Source organism: Typha angustifolia, chromosome 4 (assembly GCF_048772165.1).
Source record: "Typha angustifolia cultivar Huaian chromosome 4, ASM4877216v1, whole genome shotgun sequence".
Classification (NCBI taxonomy): domain Eukaryota; kingdom Viridiplantae; phylum Streptophyta; class Magnoliopsida; order Poales; family Typhaceae; genus Typha; species Typha angustifolia.
In genome coordinates, this window is record NC_133242.1 from 10,436,715 (window position 1) to 10,456,159 (window position 19,445).

The 19,445-nt window shown below is 37.2% G+C and overlaps 5 protein-coding genes across 5 annotated transcripts; 3 read left to right on the forward strand and 2 right to left on the reverse strand.

Moving 5' to 3' along the window:
- Positions 1-505: 505 nt before the first annotated feature.
- LOC140759574 (uncharacterized) lies at positions 506-1,831 on the forward strand. The gene is made up of 3 exons (XM_073096172.1): positions 506-1,173; positions 1,311-1,420; positions 1,493-1,831. Exons 1-3 carry the CDS (start codon positions 522-524, stop codon positions 1,718-1,720), a joined length of 990 nt encoding a protein of 329 aa, XP_072952273.1. The 5' UTR covers positions 506-521; the 3' UTR covers positions 1,721-1,831.
- A 2,070-nt stretch (positions 1,832-3,901) lies between these two features.
- LOC140758666 (protein ACCELERATED CELL DEATH 6-like) lies at positions 3,902-8,124 on the forward strand. The gene is made up of 3 exons (XM_073094908.1): positions 3,902-4,604; positions 6,767-7,299; positions 7,447-8,124. The coding sequence occupies exons 1-3, from the start codon at positions 3,902-3,904 to the stop codon at positions 8,122-8,124; spliced, it is 1,914 nt and encodes a 637-aa protein (XP_072951009.1).
- A 1,796-nt stretch (positions 8,125-9,920) lies between these two features.
- Positions 9,921-11,237, reverse strand: LOC140759706 (F-box/kelch-repeat protein At1g57790-like). The gene is made up of 2 exons (XM_073096339.1): positions 11,103-11,237; positions 9,921-11,004 (listed from the first exon to the last, which is right to left on the reverse strand). Exons 1-2 carry the CDS (start codon positions 11,183-11,185, stop codon positions 10,044-10,046), a joined length of 1,044 nt encoding a protein of 347 aa, XP_072952440.1. The 5' UTR covers positions 11,186-11,237; the 3' UTR covers positions 9,921-10,043.
- Positions 11,238-12,701: 1,464 nt separating this feature from the next.
- LOC140759707 (22.3 kDa class VI heat shock protein) lies at positions 12,702-13,694 on the reverse strand. The gene is made up of 2 exons (XM_073096340.1): positions 13,388-13,694; positions 12,702-13,114 (listed from the first exon to the last, which is right to left on the reverse strand). The coding sequence occupies exons 1-2, from the start codon at positions 13,692-13,694 to the stop codon at positions 12,828-12,830; spliced, it is 594 nt and encodes a 197-aa protein (XP_072952441.1). The 3' UTR covers positions 12,702-12,827.
- A 220-nt stretch (positions 13,695-13,914) lies between these two features.
- LOC140759708 (protein VASCULATURE COMPLEXITY AND CONNECTIVITY-like) lies at positions 13,915-17,221 on the forward strand. Its single transcript, XM_073096341.1, has 4 exons — positions 13,915-14,055; positions 15,969-16,317; positions 16,407-16,612; positions 16,841-17,221. The coding sequence occupies exons 2-4, from the start codon at positions 16,219-16,221 to the stop codon at positions 17,031-17,033; spliced, it is 498 nt and encodes a 165-aa protein (XP_072952442.1). The 5' UTR covers positions 13,915-14,055; positions 15,969-16,218; the 3' UTR covers positions 17,034-17,221.
- The last annotated feature ends 2,224 nt before the right edge of the window (positions 17,222-19,445 follow it).

Genomic DNA, 19,445 nt, shown 5'->3' on the forward strand with positions numbered 1-19,445 from the left:
CATATAAATCTACTTTAGTAACATGTTAATCCATCAACTAAAAGCTTAGATTTTTAGAGAACAAAAAAGAATTATATTTTATACTTTGACCAAGACACTTACATTATCAGTGTTAATCTTGTCCATTCGATATGAAAATCTTTACTTTAGAAAGTAAGAGAGGAAGTAGCCAGAAGGAATTCAAGAAAGGTTTCTTAATTGGGACGAAAGACGAGGAGGGAGGAGGGAGGAGGAGATAGAAGGAAACGCATAGTACTTGGAGAATTAATTATATCCCAGTGCGAAGCAAAGTGGATGGCGAATTGCTTCAGCAGGTAAGCGTGGAATAAATTCGTCTGGCGGCGGCTGAGGAGCATCGATTCGCGTGCTGCTTATAAGAGATGGAGCGGAGAAGTGCTCGTTCCAGGACGAACGAACGCCTGTCATCTCGTACGTCCTGCATACTTCCCCATAATATATAATTATCATATATGGAAAGTCCTCAAACTCAAGCATATCCAATCGGTCCTCACCGGATCCCCATGGATCCTGAGTTGCTCAAAGGAGCAACGAGAGGGAATAAGAGTCTCGTAGAGGACCTACTAGCAAGAACCGAAATAGCCATATCAGCTTCTCGGGACGATGCTCTCTCAGCACAAGACCGAGGAGCCAGCGTCCTCCTTGGAGTAACCATGGGGGGCAACACAGCCCTCCATATCGCTGCTACCAATGGACACTTGGAGCTTGCCCAATTGATCTGCAAGAGAGAAAGGTCCCTCCTGGTGGCTCGCAATGTGATGCTCGAGACGCCGCTGCACTGTGCTGCAAGGGCTGGGCATGACACTATAGTTTCCTTTATTGTCACTTCTTTCACTAGCGAGGGTGAGGACGACAGAGCCGGGAATAGGATGGCGATAAGAGCAAGGAATCGTGATGAGGAGACTGCGTTACATCTGGCAGTCCAAAATGGCCATATAGACATTGCAAAGGAGTTGATGTCGGCTGATCCTGGACTAGCGAGTATGGTGGACGAACAAGGTATATCTCCGCTCTACTTGGCCGTCATGGCAGGATCGGTTGCTCTTCTCCACGCCATACTTGGATCATCATCTTCTACAACACCAACAAATGTATCTTATGCCGGACCAAATGGACAAACTGCCATGCATGCAGCTGCCTTCCTCCAAAACTCAGGTAATCAACACTTCATTTTTTCTTTAAATTAATTTGTATTTAACAGCCTATCTTTTACTTAGCCCAGCGGCTAATTTCCTCTATATTTTATGGTAGATCTTCATTAATTCTCTCATAGTATATGTAAACTTAATCAGCAGAAATCGTCGAAGAACTTCTGAGGCGGAATCAAATGCTTGCAAAATGCGCTGATAATTTAGAAAGCACTCCACTACACTATGCAACCTCAGATGGAAATGCTAAAATGGTTGCGCCATTATTAAAACACGACATTTCTCAAGCGTACATCGCAGACTCATCTGACTTATTTCCTGTGCAGGTTGCTGCAATCAAGCCCATCTGGAGTGCAGTTGCTGTTATGGGTGTGTTCATCAACCAGTGTCCTAATTTGGATGAGTTACTCGATAACCAACGAAGAATTTTGTTCCATATTGCTGTCGAACACAAAAGGATAGAGATGGTCCAATATGTGTGCAGAAGGTCAGAGCTTGTGAAATTGATGAATGTAGAGACTATCAAGGAAATACACCTCTACATCCGGCAGTAAGAATCGGAGATCAATGGATTGTTAGTCTATTAATGCAAAACAAGAGAGTAAATTCAAGTATCATAAACAAGGAGGGCTTAACACCTTTAGACCTTTCCGTAATTGGGGTTGAAGTTGGTCTCAACTATAAGCTGGTATGCCTACTTCATATTACTCATTCCTTTCAATCTGTAGTATATGTTATTGTTCATCACCTAGAGACGCATGTAGCAATACACACATTGAAGTTGGGTGAAAGATAAGTACGGATAGCAAAATTTGATCTAACCCGATAACTCGACTTTTAAACAAATTCAAATTTACTCTAATTAGATTTGAATCATAAACAAATAATTCAGAATTAAATCATATATTCCTCTGCAGTGTGTGTTGTGTTATTTCTTTCATTATCTACCGACTAGTTGGTTTTATAAAATCCCATGCTCTTATGATTGATTTGCTTACATGAGCATTTAAATTATATTTTAATATCTTTCTACAGGGCATTTAAAAGTGAATTTAATTAGGTAAAAATTTTATATTTTAAATAATATATAAACATACTCTAGTAGCATGTTAATTCATCAACTAAAAGCTAAGATTTTTAGAGAACGAAAAAGAATTATATTTTATACTTTGACCTAGGGGTGTAAACGAGCTAAGCCTGAGCGAGCCGGCTCTAACTTAGGCTCAGCTCGAAATTAATTTTAAGCTTTAATATTAGGCTTAGGCTCGACTTGGCTCAGCTTGAGGCAAGCCCAAGTCAGGCCTGATCGAGCCCAAATCTAAAATGAGCCTATTATCAAGTCTCATTTAAGCCGAGCTAGATCGAACTAGACTGAGCCAATTCGAGCTCAAGCCGAGCCACAACCTATTTAAAGTGAAAAAAAAAAGAAGCTAAAATTGAATAACAAATTTAATCTGTAAATAAAATAAAAGCCAACTAAATCATTTTGTTAGAATAATGATATTGGTTCTTGTTTTAGAAATAATCGCACAACATAATTACAAAGGAAGTTGCAATAGAAGCAAGTCTCAATTATGCAAAAGCAAGGGAAATACAGTTCAACCTTCAGTCAAGCTTATTTTGTTCAAGGTCACCACAAGCAGAATGAATCCCACATAGGTTGCAAGTTTTCTTTTCATAAGATCAAATTTCACCAAAGAGTAATAGAATTGCTTGATAGAAATAATATTGTATTTCTGTAATTAATGGAAATTAGTCGACAAGGAAGAAAACATTTATTCTAGAAATTTGGGTGGTTGGAATATGAGCTACAGTAGGAGAGGGAAGGAGGAGGGCGACGTGGTGGTGGCTTGGTGAAGGAGAACGACGCGGCACTACGGCGGCTTGCCGTTGCCAAAGGAGGAGGGGGAGGCAGCTTGGTGAAGGAGGACGACACGACGATGGCTTAGTGAAGGAGGACGACGCGGCGGTGGCTTAGTGAATGAGAACGACACGGTGGCAGCTTGGCGAAGGAGGACGAGGCGTCACTGCGGTAGCTTGCTGTTGCTGAAGGAGGAGGAGGAGGACGAGGCGACACCACCGACAGCTTGAGGAGACGAGCACAGGTGCCGATCGGAGGAGGAGGTAGGATGTGAAAAGCTGGAAATAGGATTAGGCAAGAAGGGTATTTCTAATTTGGGAATTAGGGTTTTCTCAATTCTCACTCACCCCTTTTATATCGAGCCTATAGAGCCGAGTTTGAGCAAGTCGACTCTAGCTTAGACTCAATTTAGTTTTGATAGAGCTAAGTTGAACTCAAGCTTCAGTTAAGCTGAGCCCAAGCTAATTTTAAGCCGCTCGTCAAGCTTGACAGCACTATTTTAACCAAGACATTTACATCGTAGTGTTAATCTTGTACATTCGATGTGAAAATCTTTACTTTAGAAGGTAAAAGAGAAAGTAGCCAGAAGGAATTCAAGAAAGGTTTCTTATGGGACTAAAGACGAGGAGAGAGAAGGAGATAAAAGGAAACGCATAGTACTTGAACAATTAATTATATCCCAGTGCGAAGCAAAGTGGATGGCAAATTTCTTCAGCAGCTAAGCGTCGAATAAATTCGTCACGTGGTTGCTGAGGAGCATCGATTCGCGCGCTGCTTATGAGAGATGGAGCGGAGAACTGCTCGTCCCAAGACGAACGAACGCCTGTCATCTCGTACGTCCTGCATACTTCCCCATAATATATAATTATCATATATGGAAAATCCTCAAACTCGAGCAGATCCAATCGGTCCTATCCGGATCACCATTAATCCTGAGTTGCTCATAGCAGCAACGAGAGGGGATAAGAGTCTCGTAGAGAACCTACTAGCAAGAACCGAAATAGCCATATCAGCTTCTCCGGACGATGCTCTCTCAGCACAAGACACAGGAGCCATCAGCCTCCTTGGAGTAACCATAGGGGGCAACACGGCCCTCCATATCGCTGCTACCCATGGACACTTGGAGCTTGCCCAATTGATCTTCAAGAAAGAAATGTCCCTTCTGGTGGCTTGCAATGTGATGCTCGAGACGCCGTTGCACTGCGCTGTAAGGGCTGGGCATGGCAAAATAGTTTCCTTTTTTGTCGCTTCTTTCACTAGCGAGGGTGAGGATGCCGGAGTCGGAGATAGGACGGCGATAAGAGCAAGGAATCGTCATGAGGAGACTGCGTTACATCTGGCAGTCCAAAATGGCCATGTAGACGTTGCAAAGGAGTTAATGTCAGCTGATCCCAAACTGGTGAGTATGGTGGACGAACAAGGTACATCTCCGCTCTACTTGGCAGTCATGGCAGGGTCGGTTGCTCTTCTCCGCGCCATACTTGGATCATCATCTTCTACAACACCAACAACTGTATCTTATGCCGGACCAGATGGACGAACTGCCATGCATGCAGCTGCCTTATTCGGAAACTTAGGTGATCAACATTTTTTTTTCTTTTTCCTTTTTTTGAAAAAAATTTAATTGGCTTTTAGCAGCCTATCTTTTACTTAGTCCCGTAGCTAATTTTCTCTATATTTAAAGGTGTTATTAATTTCAGAATTTTATTTAAATTTGAAATAAGTAATTAAAAAATTAAATTTAAAGTTTACAAGAACCTTAAAAGTTTGATAACGATCATAATGGTTATTTTAAAATGATTAATGAGCTGAGTTCATTTGGCGGTTATAAGTTTTGGAAAAATTCAAAAGTCTAAGACACTTATAAATACTCCTTTTGTCTATGAAAAATATATTTAAAAATTTTAATCCAAATGCAAAAGCTTTAGCTAATTTTTCTCAATTTTTCTTTTATATATTATTTTTTATCTAATCGGAGAAAAAGTGAGTTGTACCTTAGAGAAAAGATAAGTGGATTACGATAATAATGCTTCGATCACATGCTAGAGATATTTAACTTTTTATTATTATTTATGTTAAATTATATTTAGTTTTTATTCTTTTATATAAAAATCTAGATTTACTCTGTGCAAAAATATTATTATTTTAGTATTTAGAAAATAAAAACTAATAATCTAAAGAAAAGTGATATTCAACTTTTTATCTTTAATATGACCGAGCTCTCACTTTGTAAACACTAACTATTTTGTGAGGTATTCTTAAATATTTCTGATATTATTTTATAAAAAAATAAGTCTAAAAGTCTTCAATTTGTACAATGAAAATTCAGAATTAATTATATAAATTCAAAATAGAATGTTAATCCATGAAGGATCTTTTCCTTTTTGCAACGGAAAAGAAAAGAAATTAAATTGTTTCAGTTTTAATACCGTAAATGCCGCTTTCAGTTGCTTTTTAATGCACTCGAGGAGTTTGCATTTTAGTTCTTACACATTCAGCAAATTATAAAATAGTCATTCTGCTAGATAGAAATTTATAATCTTCTATTGTTATTATCATATCTCTATTTGGAACATTTTAAAATAAAATAATTTGATAAAAATTTCAGTTACATGTTTTATTGATGCAGCTTGGATAAATGATCACATATACTTAAAATAAATTCTCGTGGTTTATTTTATGTGTTTAATTAATGGATCAAAATCAGATTTGAGTTCAAATCTAATCTGATAATTGCAAGATTATTAAATCTTGTTAGAATTTAAATAAATTCTAATCTAAATGGAATAAACCAATAATTTAATTAAAAGAGATATTTGTGAACTTGTTGCAATAAAGAGATTTGTTAATCTAATTGATGTACTCAATTTAGAGTTGTGTAGTTTTATTGTAATTTTATTATGCTGAATTTTTATTCACACCTTGCTATTCTAAAAAAATTATTCTCACAGAAATTAAAATGTTTTGAGTTTAAAATCAGTATTTATTAAAATTACCTTAAGTCATTTCTTAAAACTAAACATCATATATATATACAGTTTTGAATCCTATATTTAGATTATATTTCAAATAAACTGTTGAGTAACTTTCAATTCAAACACTGAATTTTAATTATTCATGATTAGTCTATACAAATGTTATATCAAACATAAAACTTTCTTATTATACAGTTTTTAAAATACCATAAGTTTGATATTGACATCACCAGAATTTTTATTAACATAAAAAACTCTATGCTTTGAGGAACATAAAAAGGGAGGTATAAATAAGACATTAAAAAAATATTTTGTGATCATATATTAGAAAATAATCTTTCCTCATTCTCATTATATTAGTTTTACTGTTTTAAAAGAAAAATCTGTAACATATTGTATTCTAGTCCTTGAACCCTATACAGAGAGTGCCACTTTTTTTTAGGGCAGTTATGTTTCGGAGTGCCTCAAAGGTCAAAGTTCCTTAACTTTTTAAATTACACCTTGTATGAAAGATAGGTAGATAACGATGTACAAAGAGTGCCACTTTTTTTAAAGGCAGCTACACTTTGGAATACCTCGTAGGACAAAGTTTTATAACTTTTTGTTATTATTTATATTAAATAATATTTAGTTTTATTTTTTCAAACACAAATCTGGATTTACGCCGTGCATAAATATTGTTATTTTAGTTCTTATAAAATAAAAACTAATGAAAGGTAGATCTTCATTAATTCTCTGACTGACTATGTAAATTTAATTAGCAGAAATCGCCGATAAACTTCTGAAGTGGAAGCAAATACTTGCAAAAATTGCTGACAAATTAGGGAGCACTCCTCTTCACTATGCAGCGTCAACTGGAAATGATAAAATGGTTAAACTATTATTAGATCATGACACTTGTCTGGCATATATCTCAGACTTAGATGGCTTATTTCCTGTGCATATTGCTGCTAGATGGGGCGTAGTTGCTGTTATTAATGTGTTCATCGAAAAGTGTCCTAATTTGGATGAGTTACTCAATAACGAAGGAAGAAATTTGCTCCATATTGCTGTCGAACACGAAAAGATAGAGTTGGTCAAGAATGTGTGCAGAAAATCAGAACTTGTGAAATTGATGAATGGTGAGGATTATGAATGGAATACACCTCTACATCTAGCAGTAAGGAAAGGAGATGAAAAGACCGTTAGTCTACTAGTCGGAAACAAAAGAGTGTGTTTAAATATCATGAACAAGGACGGCCTAACACCTCTAGATCTTTCTACAAAGAATATTGAAACTAGTTTCAAGTATTGGCAGGTAAGCCTCCAACACTTTGAGAAATAAATAAATGAAAATAATATAGCACATAAATTGTAACAAATTTATAATGCATGATTAAATATCATATCCTAATTTTTGTTATCCTTATAATAGCTTCCTCTCTCTCTTTTTTTCATTTTCAAGGATCCACGTAGCTGGATTTGTCTGTGCTTGTTAATATGCACCGGTACTTCAACTCTTTGTGCCCTGAACTTCATCCCAAACAAGACCGAGAAGGACAAGTCAAAGGAGGAATCAGATAAACACATAAACGTGTCCCAGAGCTTAGCTATCACTGCCATACTTATTGCTACTGTGACATTTGCTTCAGCTTTCGCCTTGCCAGGGGGCTACAGAGACGATGGAACACCAACTTTAAAAAGGAGATACGCCTTCAGGGCGTTTGTTATCGCAGACACCTTAGCATTTATTTTGTCCATAATAGCCACATGCTGGATAACTTTGGGTGGGACACTTGTGGTGCAACCTTCCATTCGCGTTCACAACATTCTTTCCTCTACGAGGTTGGTAACATTTGCGGCCAAATGCGTGGTTGCAGCGTTCGCATTGGGTCTATATCTGGTGTTGGCTCCCGTTAGCAACTCCACTGGCATTGTTGTCTGTGTGGCCGCATCTACCTATTTTTTGTTCGACAATCCTTCGAACCCTCATTTATATAGACTTGGGATGACAATCAAGAACAGAAGAGGATGGACAGGATTGTGCAAATTCGTGCGGTCAAATGCAATTATTATCATTCGGAATGTACTATATGAAGCATTTGCTTGTATAGTCATCTTTCTTTTAGCATTAGTTAAGTAGAAGATAATTTTTATGGAACTATATATTGTTTGTTTCAGAAACCTGCAGGGGAACTCTTGAAATGGCTTGTAATATACCTTTATTTCTATTCTACTTCTTAATTTGCATGTACTTGTGATACTACTTTCAATTGTAATACAAAAAATCGTTCATAAAACGAAAAATTTATTTATAACTTAAATATTGAGTTATAAATGGGTTATTGTGATGAACACCTATAATATATTGAGTTAAGTATATGCTAATCATGTACCGCTTAACAAATTGCCATGTCTGACACCTAACGTTGGTTTTATGACGTGTTGGAAGTGGATATAATTTTTGCCATGGGAATGATTCTCATTTAGTATATGAGATAATTGTTAACTAATTCGGTGATAAACTTAATCAATTTGAGTTAGTTATAATTTTTCTAATCCATTGAAAATATATCCTACATATAAAGATATAGAGTTGTGATATAAAGTGATTTGTCCCCTCCCTCGCTCACTTATATATAAAGAAAGCTCATAATTCATCAATGGCCTGATTGGTGGGAAACAGGAAGCTCAACAATTCTTAGCACATAGAAATCTAAGGCATAGAGACGGTCCTTTCTATCTAAAGAGTTAGCATGGATTAACATCTTCTCTACTATGTCGATACGTAAGTCTCTGATCCTAATAAAATATTTAAATTAACATGACGAGCACTACAAATATGTGGAAGTTGAGCAATTTAAATCGACAATTATGAGATAGAGATCTCGACAAGAATAACATAACTGCAACCAAATCAAACACAAGCAACCCTAAACCTTGAACAATTTACGTGGTTCCGCTCATATAGCTGATATGCACAGGCGGAGATGACGAGAGAATCCACTAATAATATAACAGAATATAGATAGAGATAATCACTCAAAATCAATCCCAAAACAACTATAAATCTCACTCTAAAATAAAATATAGCATCGGATTCGCATGAATCATTTGAACGAAGGGGAAAGACAAATTGCAATGTCCTTCCGTGGCTATTCTAACAACATGGTCAATAGTGCAGATCTACACTCACAATTGGAATCATCTTAACGTCAAATTGCTTTAGCATTGCAAGTGTCAAGGGAACCTAATCTATTATTATTTTTTTCCCTAGAATCCATCAAATTGGATTTCTTGGTGTTTGGCACAGAACGTCACATTTTCATGGAAATGTCTGAAAAAAAATTGCAACTTTATGTAACTCTGAGCTTAAGAGATGACACGAACGAGTAAGGGAAGCAAGAATGGGTTCAAAGGATAGCTGAAAATTGGTTACTGAAGTAATATTATATAGCTTTTAAACTATTTTAAACAGTTTATGCGAAGGAAAAATTGGGATTACCATTAGTTAGATTCATCCGAGGGAGTGATATTTTTTTCTCTTTTGAAAGAGCTCAAGAACTGGCAATTACGATATTTTGAAGAATATAATGAAAATTATAATATTTTGGAAGATTTTCAAAGGCAAATATGAAGTGTAGTCAAAATGGATATGCACATGCCCACTTATACTACCCTTGTATGTGTTTTGTTATCCTACTTGATATCTCCAACAAGGAAGAGAGGTGGATAGCCATCCTCTAGAATGTGAATAGGAAATAAAGATAGCTGAAAATATTATATCTAGCACCCTACCTTCTAGTTATATATATGACTGAAAAAAAAATTGTTACACATTGATTTGCCAGAATAGATCATCTCTAAATCTCTAATATTAAGAGAGTTTTTTGAATGATTAGTTTTACTTGCATCAGTGAGGTGATATCCACGAAACAAAGTAGACATAGACATCATTTCTTTCTTCTTCTACGCAGATGTTATTTCTTCTGATGTACAAAATGCACTATATTCAACTGAGTCTCCTCTAGATTTTATACAGAAGCAGACACTTCTTCTGAATTAGATCCACACTGGTTCAATCCTAAGAGAATGTTGATCACGAATAGGAATTGGCTCAATGCTCTTATCCTCCATACAGTATGCTGCTATCGCATGCGGGCCGCTTAAATCGATCAATTTCCTTGTAAAATAGATGCAATTCTGTTGAATCTTTGATTTACCGACAGCCTTAACCGACACTGACCGGACTACGCCGATAAACAGAGCTCGATCACCCAAGCTCTTCACAGGGATCCAAGCATCTTTAACGAGCTTGGACACACGAAAGCAGATATCTTTCTCCAAACCGCTATAGTCTCTTGAGACGACCAAGAGTTCACCATTTGATTCCACTAGGTACCTCTTCACACGTACAACCGTGTCATCTGGCCTAACCAAGGGACATTTCTTTGGATGCAACACTGCAGCAAACGTTGCATGAGGAAATCTAGCAAGATTATATGCTGTTAGCATTCCATTGTAGTCCAAAACATGCAGCTTCCGGTTGTAGAACACTATGTCTTCAACCACAAAGTTTGCATGGAGAGCAAACCATCGATCACCTCTTGGTTGGCAAAATGCAATCGTTTGCTGTTGGCCCATGACCGCGACGATGCAATCCTCCGACGTCGGTGGCGATGAGAGCACCACCTTGGTGACATAACCTATCGATCCGTCCGCGAACTTCGCACCGTAATGAAACCGCGACAAGAGACTAGAAGGAAGATTGAACTGCTCATTGGAGAAGAGATTTAGCAGCGTTATGCTGAATTCCTTATCAGAGACCATGACCATCCATCCGTCTGAATACCCGCAGCAGCGGCTGCCTCGGAAGGCGCGGGGGAGCTTGATGTCGGCGAAGTTGCGCTGCGAAAGGCTAAAGAAACCGAGGTCTTCCATATTGGTTGGACGTGGACGTAGCAGAAGTAGATGGCCGACCTCTTTGTCTCCATTGCTGCAGGCCTCCATGTCTTCCTCTTTGCTGCTTACAACGAGAGCAGAAGGGAGAGTAAATAATAGAGAAGTAGTAATTAATCCGATAAAAATCCGAACTTTACTAAAGTTGTGAACTTCACGTACTGGTCGAGCGGTCGTTGAAGTCGTCGACTTCCTATAGGACACCGCATTGGTTCGGAGTCTAGATTTGGAAAAGCCGTCTCCATCACTGGGTCAATAGCGTTGAGAAATATTGTGGCAATAATTAGATTGATGGGCTCCACCAATAACCTATGTCACTGTCATGGTAACTGGAATCCGAGTTAGTTTAGGCATTTCATCAAACAGCTGCAGCTCACTAAGTAGAGATATGGGCTAGAGCCAGCAGACGAACAGGAAGGGAGAGAGATATATATACCTTTTATCTTTCTCATACTTTTGGCTTGGACTCTCCTTTCTTGGACGATCGGCGGATTCTCGAAATATATCCCGGATGTAATTGACGACTTGGAATTTTGGGAAGATATTTTTATTTATTTCTAATAGTATCTAAAATCACTATATGGAATACATAGGATTTAAAGAGAAGATACTCTATTTCAAGAATATAGAAGACAGAGATGCGATGAATTTTCATAGACATCCATTTCTTTTAAGGGGCCTTCTAGTGGCTGATATGTAGCTAGAAGTCCAAGAAGGTTTAGGGTTACCAATTCTGGTTGCAGAGGTCTCCTATATGCCTATCTGTAGTCCTACCAAGTGTTCTTCTTCCATGGTGCAAACCATAACGTATGCCAAGTTAGGAAGAGTGAGTATACTTAATAGTTGGGTGTCTAGATCGATCCAAATTTAATGATATATGACGGCACGCACACCTTCTGTGTAACGCCTCCTTTTCGCTCGATGAAATGCCTAACTGAAATAAGGAGATGTGAACCTGGGTTGTCGTTTCTTGGGATCTTGATACAAAAGGTCTCTTTAAGCTGATGCCGATTTTTGCGTGTTTGGAAGCGAGCTTCTTTATCTGGAACCTGTTTGAGATCTATCACTTTTATGCAGATGAAGCCATCAAAGATCCATCACAAGTCTTAGAAGAGTCGAGGAGATTGAGGCAACAAAAAAGGTATGCAATTGTATGTGCATGGTGTTACATTAGCCCCAAGTGCAAACCATTTAATCTTAAGCTCAAGAGACACCAATTTAAATGTTTTTGGCATTGCACTATCTAGAAGTGTGTTTATCTGCGAAGAGCATGTTGGCTTCTGATGGTTGAAAGGATTCATAATTTAGACCTTATTGTCTGTATTCTTTTGGAAAGAAAAAGAAAATCTCCAGTTACAGATAGCAGTCTCTGTATTTCTTTTTTTCACATCATGAATGCCCTAATCGGCAGCGCCACCGTTTTATGTTCTTGAGTTGCTCTTTATAGGCCTCCTAACTCAAAAATGTGTCACTCTTTAATGTCTCTAAATCTGTTCCAATCTTATTATCCTTATGTACTTCCTATGCATGATCTTATACTATTCATGATAGATAAATTTGGAGATGGAATCAGATAAGATTGCTTCCAATACCAGTCTTGCAATTCTGCAAAGAAGCCAGGGCAGATGTAAAATCAGAAAATATATTTGTGTCTCAGTGTCAATGTAGATCTAGAAGATTTATCTAGGATACACTTAGTTAGGAAATTTATATTTTCATGAATAAACACTAGTAGAAGATTGTGATGTAATTCTCCATCTATGAAAAAGATGATGGTTTCTTGTTTTCCACTAGTTACTTATTGCCTTTTCTACAATATTTATACTGGCATCCAATATATTTCTGTTAGAATAAAATTGCACTCTAGATGTCAATTATTGCTCCCACTCATACAAATTCTGATTCCCTGGGCTCCGCAGCACTTGTCTGGTGGATGTTGCTATCTGAGATATTCTTCGCAATCTTTATCTCTAGAAAGCTATCATCATCAACATATGCTTCTACCCTTTTCCAATTTGTATTTTCTGGCAGCTCAAGGCGCCTGACATATCCCTGCTCCCACCATCGGCCAGTCCTCCAATCCCTTGCATCAGATTCTTGGCCCCTCCACTGTCCACTGATATCTATCACCTTGCATCTGTCACCACTTACCTCTATGTCGCATTTTCTTGTACCTACAGAAATGCCCAACTGAGAAGATAAATTCTCTATTACAAGGTCAATCTCATAGTGGAGGAATTCTTCTTTCTTCTTATTAGCCATTAGTTCATCTGATCTAAACATAACTAGTAAAAATTAATCATTGATGTTTATCTTGCAGATGCATATGTTTAAGCACCTAGTGGTAGTAGAGAAGTAGCAGCATATATGTAAGAACTTCGGAGAAGGAAGAAAGAAAGTAGATGTGTTCAATTAAAAGGCCTTTTAACTCAATGGACAGATATTACCTGGCAGTTGAGCTCTCAGGACATAGTCAGAATTTGTTTCAAACCATTCAACACTTGTTTTGGAGCCACTGCGCAGCCCGGAGAGCAGAACATCTGATTCAAACTCCCACAGAGGGAAAGCATCAGCTGGATCAAAGAATTTTCCAAACAACATCGGGCTAAAGAGTGAGCCCTCCCCTAAGACCTTTCGAGCAGCATCTCCGCCATGGGCCATTAACAAGTCGAACGCAGCTTCTGTCAGAGACACGCGCCATTTCTGTGAATTCAGATCGCCTAATCGGACCTCGAGCGCCCTTCGGGGCGGCATTGCCGTTCAATGGCGTTGGAGATGGCTGCATGATTCTTCTTTATAGGGGTGAGGTTGCCTTTCAAAAAGCAGAGTACATATTCCATTTGGATTGCTTCAGAGTATATATCTCTCCAAGTGGAGAAATCCATGTTGATGACCTCACTCACATATGCTGGTCCCACAGCAATTATAGATCAAGTGAATTGCAGTCATCTGATCTTCGATTCTAGTGGCCCAAATCAAGAAATTGGAGAAGAAAGTTTAACAGCTTCCATATCTTTGACAACCTGCAGTATGAATTTCATATATTCATACTCTAGAAATTTTTGACAGTGTGTGGACTTAAACCCTGACACTTTCAAGAAGTTTCTTCAATCTGGTAATTGTCTATAACTCTATCTATCATGTGCGGCTAACAGTATATGTGATGAGCAATCTAAAGTAAGTCTTGACTATCTTGTAGTTGCCTTGTGGTCCTGTACAAATCATTTGATTCGACTCTTTAGCTTATTCTGATAATTATGCTTCATTGTAAGTCAAATTGCTTAAGTCTATGTAGATCCAGCTTCAGACTGCATATCATTGTTTAGAATCCAAATATAATCATTTTTGTAACTAAAACTTTGAAGTGCGTGCTGTAAAATTTCCAAGGTAAATGAATAGAGAAAGGCTTCATCATTTGCCTAAATTCACTAATTTCTCTTCTGTATCTTGAAATCTAGGAACCTAGAGTTGTCCTTTAATCCTTTGATGTATTTTTGTAGATTTGCACGAGAAAATGTATGTAGAGGGATTACTTTTTGACTTATTCTTGGTCAAAAGCTGTCAAGATTTATTCTTGAGCAATGATTCGATACTAACCAATTAGTAATTAATAATATTTTTCATTCCTTAATAAATTAAGAGGTATATAAGTCATTTTACATATGTGACTAGATTAACCGGTATGTAAATTACAATTTAAGTATTTTCTTATCGCTTATCCTTATAACCGTTTTCTTAATAATAGTAGAACATGTGGAGAAAATTATACATGACTTTTGAGTATTTAAAATTCAACTCAAAATTTTAAAAAATAAATTATTTTAAGTGGAAAATTTAAGTTTAAACATGAGAACCAATATATCCTAATTAAACTCAAAATAGACGGCTAAGAGAGAAAAATAAAATAGGACTACTTTAACCTTCCAATTAAAATGGTGATCGGTACTTCTGGTTAATTTTATTTAGTATTATTTAATTTTAACCATCGAATTAGAAGAGAGAAATTAATAATTCTTATTAAATTATTTTTCTTGTTCTTTTGGGTGGCACCAACTTCTCAGTTTTGAGAAAACTTTTGGTGAGATCTTTACCACCTGTAGAGATTGTTGGTCTGTAGGAATTTTCTTCTTATAGACCTCTCAGAATTTTCTGAGAATAAGTTTTGAGAAGGATATTGGTGAAACTTAGTTTTCCCAGCTAAATTTCATTACAAGCATGAATGTTGTAAGGTTATAGGTCATTGAGTCAGAAGGATCATTATATAATTAGAGAGTAGTAAATTTGTCAGTTATTCCATAGGGAGGAGAAATGATGTATAGATCTTGGTGCAGTGAGTCTGAGTGTATCTTTTATTGAAGATCCTCTTTATTACATTTCCTTCATAATTTCTACTATAACATCCTAGCTCTCTTGAAGATCTTTGTAGTGTTTACAGCATGAGGTTTGTTTATACAACTTAATTTGATTCAAGGAAAACAATATAAGTATAGTGACAAGCATTATTAACTAATAAAATTAGTAATATATATCATAATATGTAAAATAAATGAGAATCGCAATAGAAAAATAGCATCTCTAGTAATATAATAACCATCACCTTCATCTAATCTTTAGTTACTGCAACAGAAATTATAACCTCATGGATTACATTCTCCTGAGAATAAAATTGGTAAGTTTTCTCTTAATATATGTATCCTAAGAATGATTATATTATATTTTAGCATCCGAAAAATAAAAGTTTGAGTATCTATAAACACCCAAAAGAAAGTTAAAAGTTTAACTTTGGATATGTAAGTTTACTATCTCTTAATATGCCTGAATAATTAGATGATATGATTTGTATAGAGGAAAGTATCTGCAACTCAAATGTCTAGATGTAAATACTTACTATTGCCCAGCAAAATTTACTTAAAACTGTCACTAGTTTAGCCAGCCAAGTAAATCTTTGGAGTAAATCTTATCACTTTAATACCCACCTTCTTAGGATCAACTTTTTTTTTTATTAATATGATTCGCTTTTTTTTTCAGATATGCTTGATCTTACCATGCTTTGCCTCCACCTCATGAGAAGGAATCCAAGCAAAAGTAAAAGCAAGTTCAAGGCAAAGCAGAGATCAAAAGCATCTTCACACAGCTAAGCTCTCTAGACCTTTCACCATTGCATTTCAATATTTATTGCTCTTCTTTTCCTTATGTTCACACTTACTAAGTTTTTCTCTCATATCAAAAGCATAAAGTCCTAGAATTACTCATCTTTATCCTCTTCACCACCAAAATCATGGCGAGGGTAGAAGCTGTGATCATCTGCCTCTTAATAGTGATCATGGATGCAGTTGCAGGTATACTTGGAATCGAAGCCGAGATAGCTCAAAACAAGGTACTAGCTTTGCTGCACAATAGAATTGTTAAAGAACTGGAATGTAACATGGCACCTTGCTGATGTTTTTTATGTTTGAATTCCTATAGGGAAAGCACTTAAGGGTGTTTTTCATTGAGTGCAGAGAGCCAGTTCATCAGGCCTACAGGCTCGGGCTCGCAGCCGCCACCCTCCTCGCATTGGCTCATGTCATCGCCAACATGCTCGGCGGCTGTACATGTGTCTGTTCCAGGGCAGAATTCATCCATTCATCAGCAAACAAGCTAATGGCTGTAGCTACCTTAGCTCTCTCATGGTAAGAACCAAACCTGCAAGTCTTCCACTAAAAGAAGCATCATAATTTTCAACTATTCCTATAGCTGAACATCATAAAAAGGTTATGTAATATCTACAAATCCTTGGTTTCTGATTACCTTATTCTTTGCTCCAGAAAAATTTAAAAAAGAAGAAAGAAAGCTATCTTTCAATTGATTGATTACTGCTTCTAATAGACTAACTTTAGGTGTTTGTCAAATGTGATCAGGATTGTTGTGATAGTGGGATTCACCTTATTGATCATAGGGGCATTGTCGAATTCAAAGTCGAGAGCATCTTGCGGGTTTGAGCATCGCAATTTTCTTAAGATTGGCGGGATCTTGTGCTTTGTTCATGGACTGTTCTGTCTCATGTATTTTGTCTCTGCAACTGCCACAAAGAGGGAAGAAGGAAAGGCTTGAGAGGACATTAGATCTCATGGTGTGCTTCTCTAATCAAACTAGATTTTGAGTAAAATCTCCTGAAATGGATTGTGTTTGGTTTTCCCTATTGCAAAACAATTTACTTACCCAAGTTCCTCTGTCTCTCTCTTTGTCTTGAGTATGTTTTCGGGATGGATATTGAAATCCAGAATTAGTAATCATTTCTATCCAAATATAAATTTCTTGAACATATAAATCCTATATGATCTAGACTAATTGACAAGCATATATCTATGATCACAAGAAATGATCAAACATAAAACATTGATCACGTCAGCTGTCTTACATGTAAGAAAAAAGACGCTGTATTTGAAATGTCAAATAAATCTAGTATTTTACTAACTTTTAAAGTGAAATATATGTCTTTTGGTATTAAGTTTGAAGAGTAATATATTTTGGGTAAAAAAGTTTAATAGAGAGCTAGTTTGGAAACTCCTTAATTGACTTGTATTTAGGGTTTCGTGCAGAAATTATAACATCTTCATATTGAATGATTTCACAATATGTTCGTTTATGCACGCATTATGTACTTTTTTTATGTACAATAAGTTTATTTTGCAAACAATAACTAATAGGATTAATGGAATTAATTTGCAAATTATTCTCTTCTTAATTCATATATAAAAATAAGCAATTAATACTTTTTTTTTTTTGACAAATGCCTCCTCCCCTACATAACAAAGGTAATCATAAAATCAATATCACTTTATGATAAGGGGTTATCTGCAAAACAACCAAAGTCCTAACTTCGCTCTCACAGTAGCTAGGGTTGTAAACAAGCCAAGCTTGAGCGAGTCGGCTAAGGCTCGACTCAAAATTAATTTCGAGGCTTAGAATTGGGCTCAGGTTCGGTTCAGCTCAACTCGAACCGAGCCGAGCCAGATCGAGCTTAAGCTTGAAATGAACATATCATTAAGCTTCATTCAAGCCGAGCCAGATTGAGTCTAAGCCAAGCCAAAGAAGAAGGAGGAGGAGGCCGCTTGCCGCTGCCAAACAAGAGAAGGAGGAGGAGGAGGAGAGGCGCACCATGGTGAAAGATGAGGCGGCATCGGCGCACCAAAGCAGAGGATAAGATGGCACCCTTTTATAACGAGCCTACAGCCAGCTTCAACTCAGGCTCGGCTTGAGATTGAGCATGACAGCCCTACCCGCCGCTTCATCCAGCCATTGGCTACTTTCCAATCCATCGTTGATTGCTTCGCTATTACCAGATGAGCAGTAAGGTCGGGCTCTAGTTCCCTGTCAGAAAGATCGCGCGATTCAAGGACGGCAAGTACGCTGACCGCATCGGTTTCGAAGCTCCGGTGTACCTCCCCGCCGTCCTCGAGTGCCTCGCCTCCGAGGTATTGATCCTCCCTTATGAACATTCTTCTTCTTTCACTCATGTTTTAATCTTTGTAGTATCTTCCCATTGGAAGTTCTCTGCGTTTTCAATATCCGGTAATTGTTGGGGCCATTCTTGATGCACCCAATTTTGTGAATTGACCTTCTTCTTGGCTTCCTCTAAAATTGGTATACATATGAGTTATATATTTTGGCATTTTACTTTACCTCTCTTTGATTCATTGACACTATTAACAAATTATTAAAATTACCAAATACTCATATATTTTTGTTAGACAATAATTCATTGGGAAGAAGAGTTTTTGTTAAAATAATAGCATCCATACTTTCCTTTTGGGACTTCTATACATATTTTGTTATATTAGAATGTACATAACACATTAGAGTCATCACCATTAAAACCAATATCATTTAGCTTAAACACAACCAACCGTAGCAAAGTAGTTTGCTATAATTAGGTTTTCCTCCCCTCCATCGAGGGTTTTTTTCGTCGACGGCAATCTTGCATTTTTCTCCCTCTTCCCTTCTCCTAGGGAGAAGGGGAATTGTTTTTCCCCTTCATGACAAGGTATTTTGGCTAGGAGGAGGGGAAAGATTTTTTTTTTCTTCCTAGTAAGGTATTTCCCCACTCCTCTTTCCCTTTCTTCTTCCTCTCATTCTTTCCTTCTCGTTTTCTTCTTCCTCCTCCCTTCTCTATTTCTTCTTCCTCCTCCCTTCTCTATTTCTTCTCCCCCTTTTTCTTCTTCTTTCTCCCTCTCCATCCTGTTTTGCTTGACCAAGGTCATCGTTGTTGGGGCCGCCACAACCATGGCTGTGGAGGTCATAGTTGTTACGAACGAAGTCGCTAAAAACATGGCCATTTAAGTCACGGTCCCCTTTCTTCCCCTCACCCTCATCATCTTCCTCTCTCCTTCTCTCTTTTCTTTTCCCTTTTCTCCACTTTTGTATCACATTCCTCCTAGTTAGTGACTTCACCTTCTCCTAGAAGCTTGCTTTGCTATCTTCTCTCGATCGGTTACTGTTCGTCGCTGTCGCCTCCACTACCAC

What these genes read in the sequence shown, in the direction of transcription:
- LOC140759574 (XM_073096172.1), top strand. Translation starts at nt 522, where the DNA reads ATGGATCCTGAGTTGCTCAAAGGAGCAACGAGAGGGAATAAGAGTCTC. An exon ending in TGCCTTCCTCCAAAACTCAG is followed by an intron (nt 1,174 to 1,310) that starts GTAATCAACACT and finishes AAACTTAATCAG; the next exon opens with CAGAAATCGTCGAAGAACTT. An exon ending in CAGATGGAAATGCTAAAATG is followed by an intron (nt 1,421 to 1,492) that starts GTTGCGCCATTA and finishes TTTCCTGTGCAG; the next exon opens with GTTGCTGCAATCAAGCCCAT.
- LOC140758666 (XM_073094908.1), top strand. Translation starts at nt 3,902, where the DNA reads ATGGAAAATCCTCAAACTCGAGCAGATCCAATCGGTCCTATCCGGATC. An exon ending in TGCCTTATTCGGAAACTTAG is followed by an intron (nt 4,605 to 6,766) that starts GTGATCAACATT and finishes TTTAATTAGCAG; the next exon opens with AAATCGCCGATAAACTTCTG. An exon ending in CTAGTTTCAAGTATTGGCAG is followed by an intron (nt 7,300 to 7,446) that starts GTAAGCCTCCAA and finishes TTCATTTTCAAG; the next exon opens with GATCCACGTAGCTGGATTTG.
- LOC140759706 (XM_073096339.1), bottom strand. Translation starts at nt 11,185, where the DNA reads ATGGAGACGGCTTTTCCAAATCTAGACTCCGAACCAATGCGGTGTCCT. An exon ending in CTTCAACGACCGCTCGACCA is followed by an intron (nt 11,005 to 11,102) that starts GTACGTGAAGTT and finishes CGTTGTAAGCAG; the next exon opens with CAAAGAGGAAGACATGGAGG.
- LOC140759707 (XM_073096340.1), bottom strand. Translation starts at nt 13,694, where the DNA reads ATGCCGCCCCGAAGGGCGCTCGAGGTCCGATTAGGCGATCTGAATTCA. An exon ending in CCTGAGAGCTCAACTGCCAG is followed by an intron (nt 13,115 to 13,387) that starts GTAATATCTGTC and finishes GCATTTCTGTAG; the next exon opens with GTACAAGAAAATGCGACATA.
- LOC140759708 (XM_073096341.1), top strand. Translation starts at nt 16,219, where the DNA reads ATGGCGAGGGTAGAAGCTGTGATCATCTGCCTCTTAATAGTGATCATG. An exon ending in CCGAGATAGCTCAAAACAAG is followed by an intron (nt 16,318 to 16,406) that starts GTACTAGCTTTG and finishes GAATTCCTATAG; the next exon opens with GGAAAGCACTTAAGGGTGTT. An exon ending in GCTACCTTAGCTCTCTCATG is followed by an intron (nt 16,613 to 16,840) that starts GTAAGAACCAAA and finishes AAATGTGATCAG; the next exon opens with GATTGTTGTGATAGTGGGAT.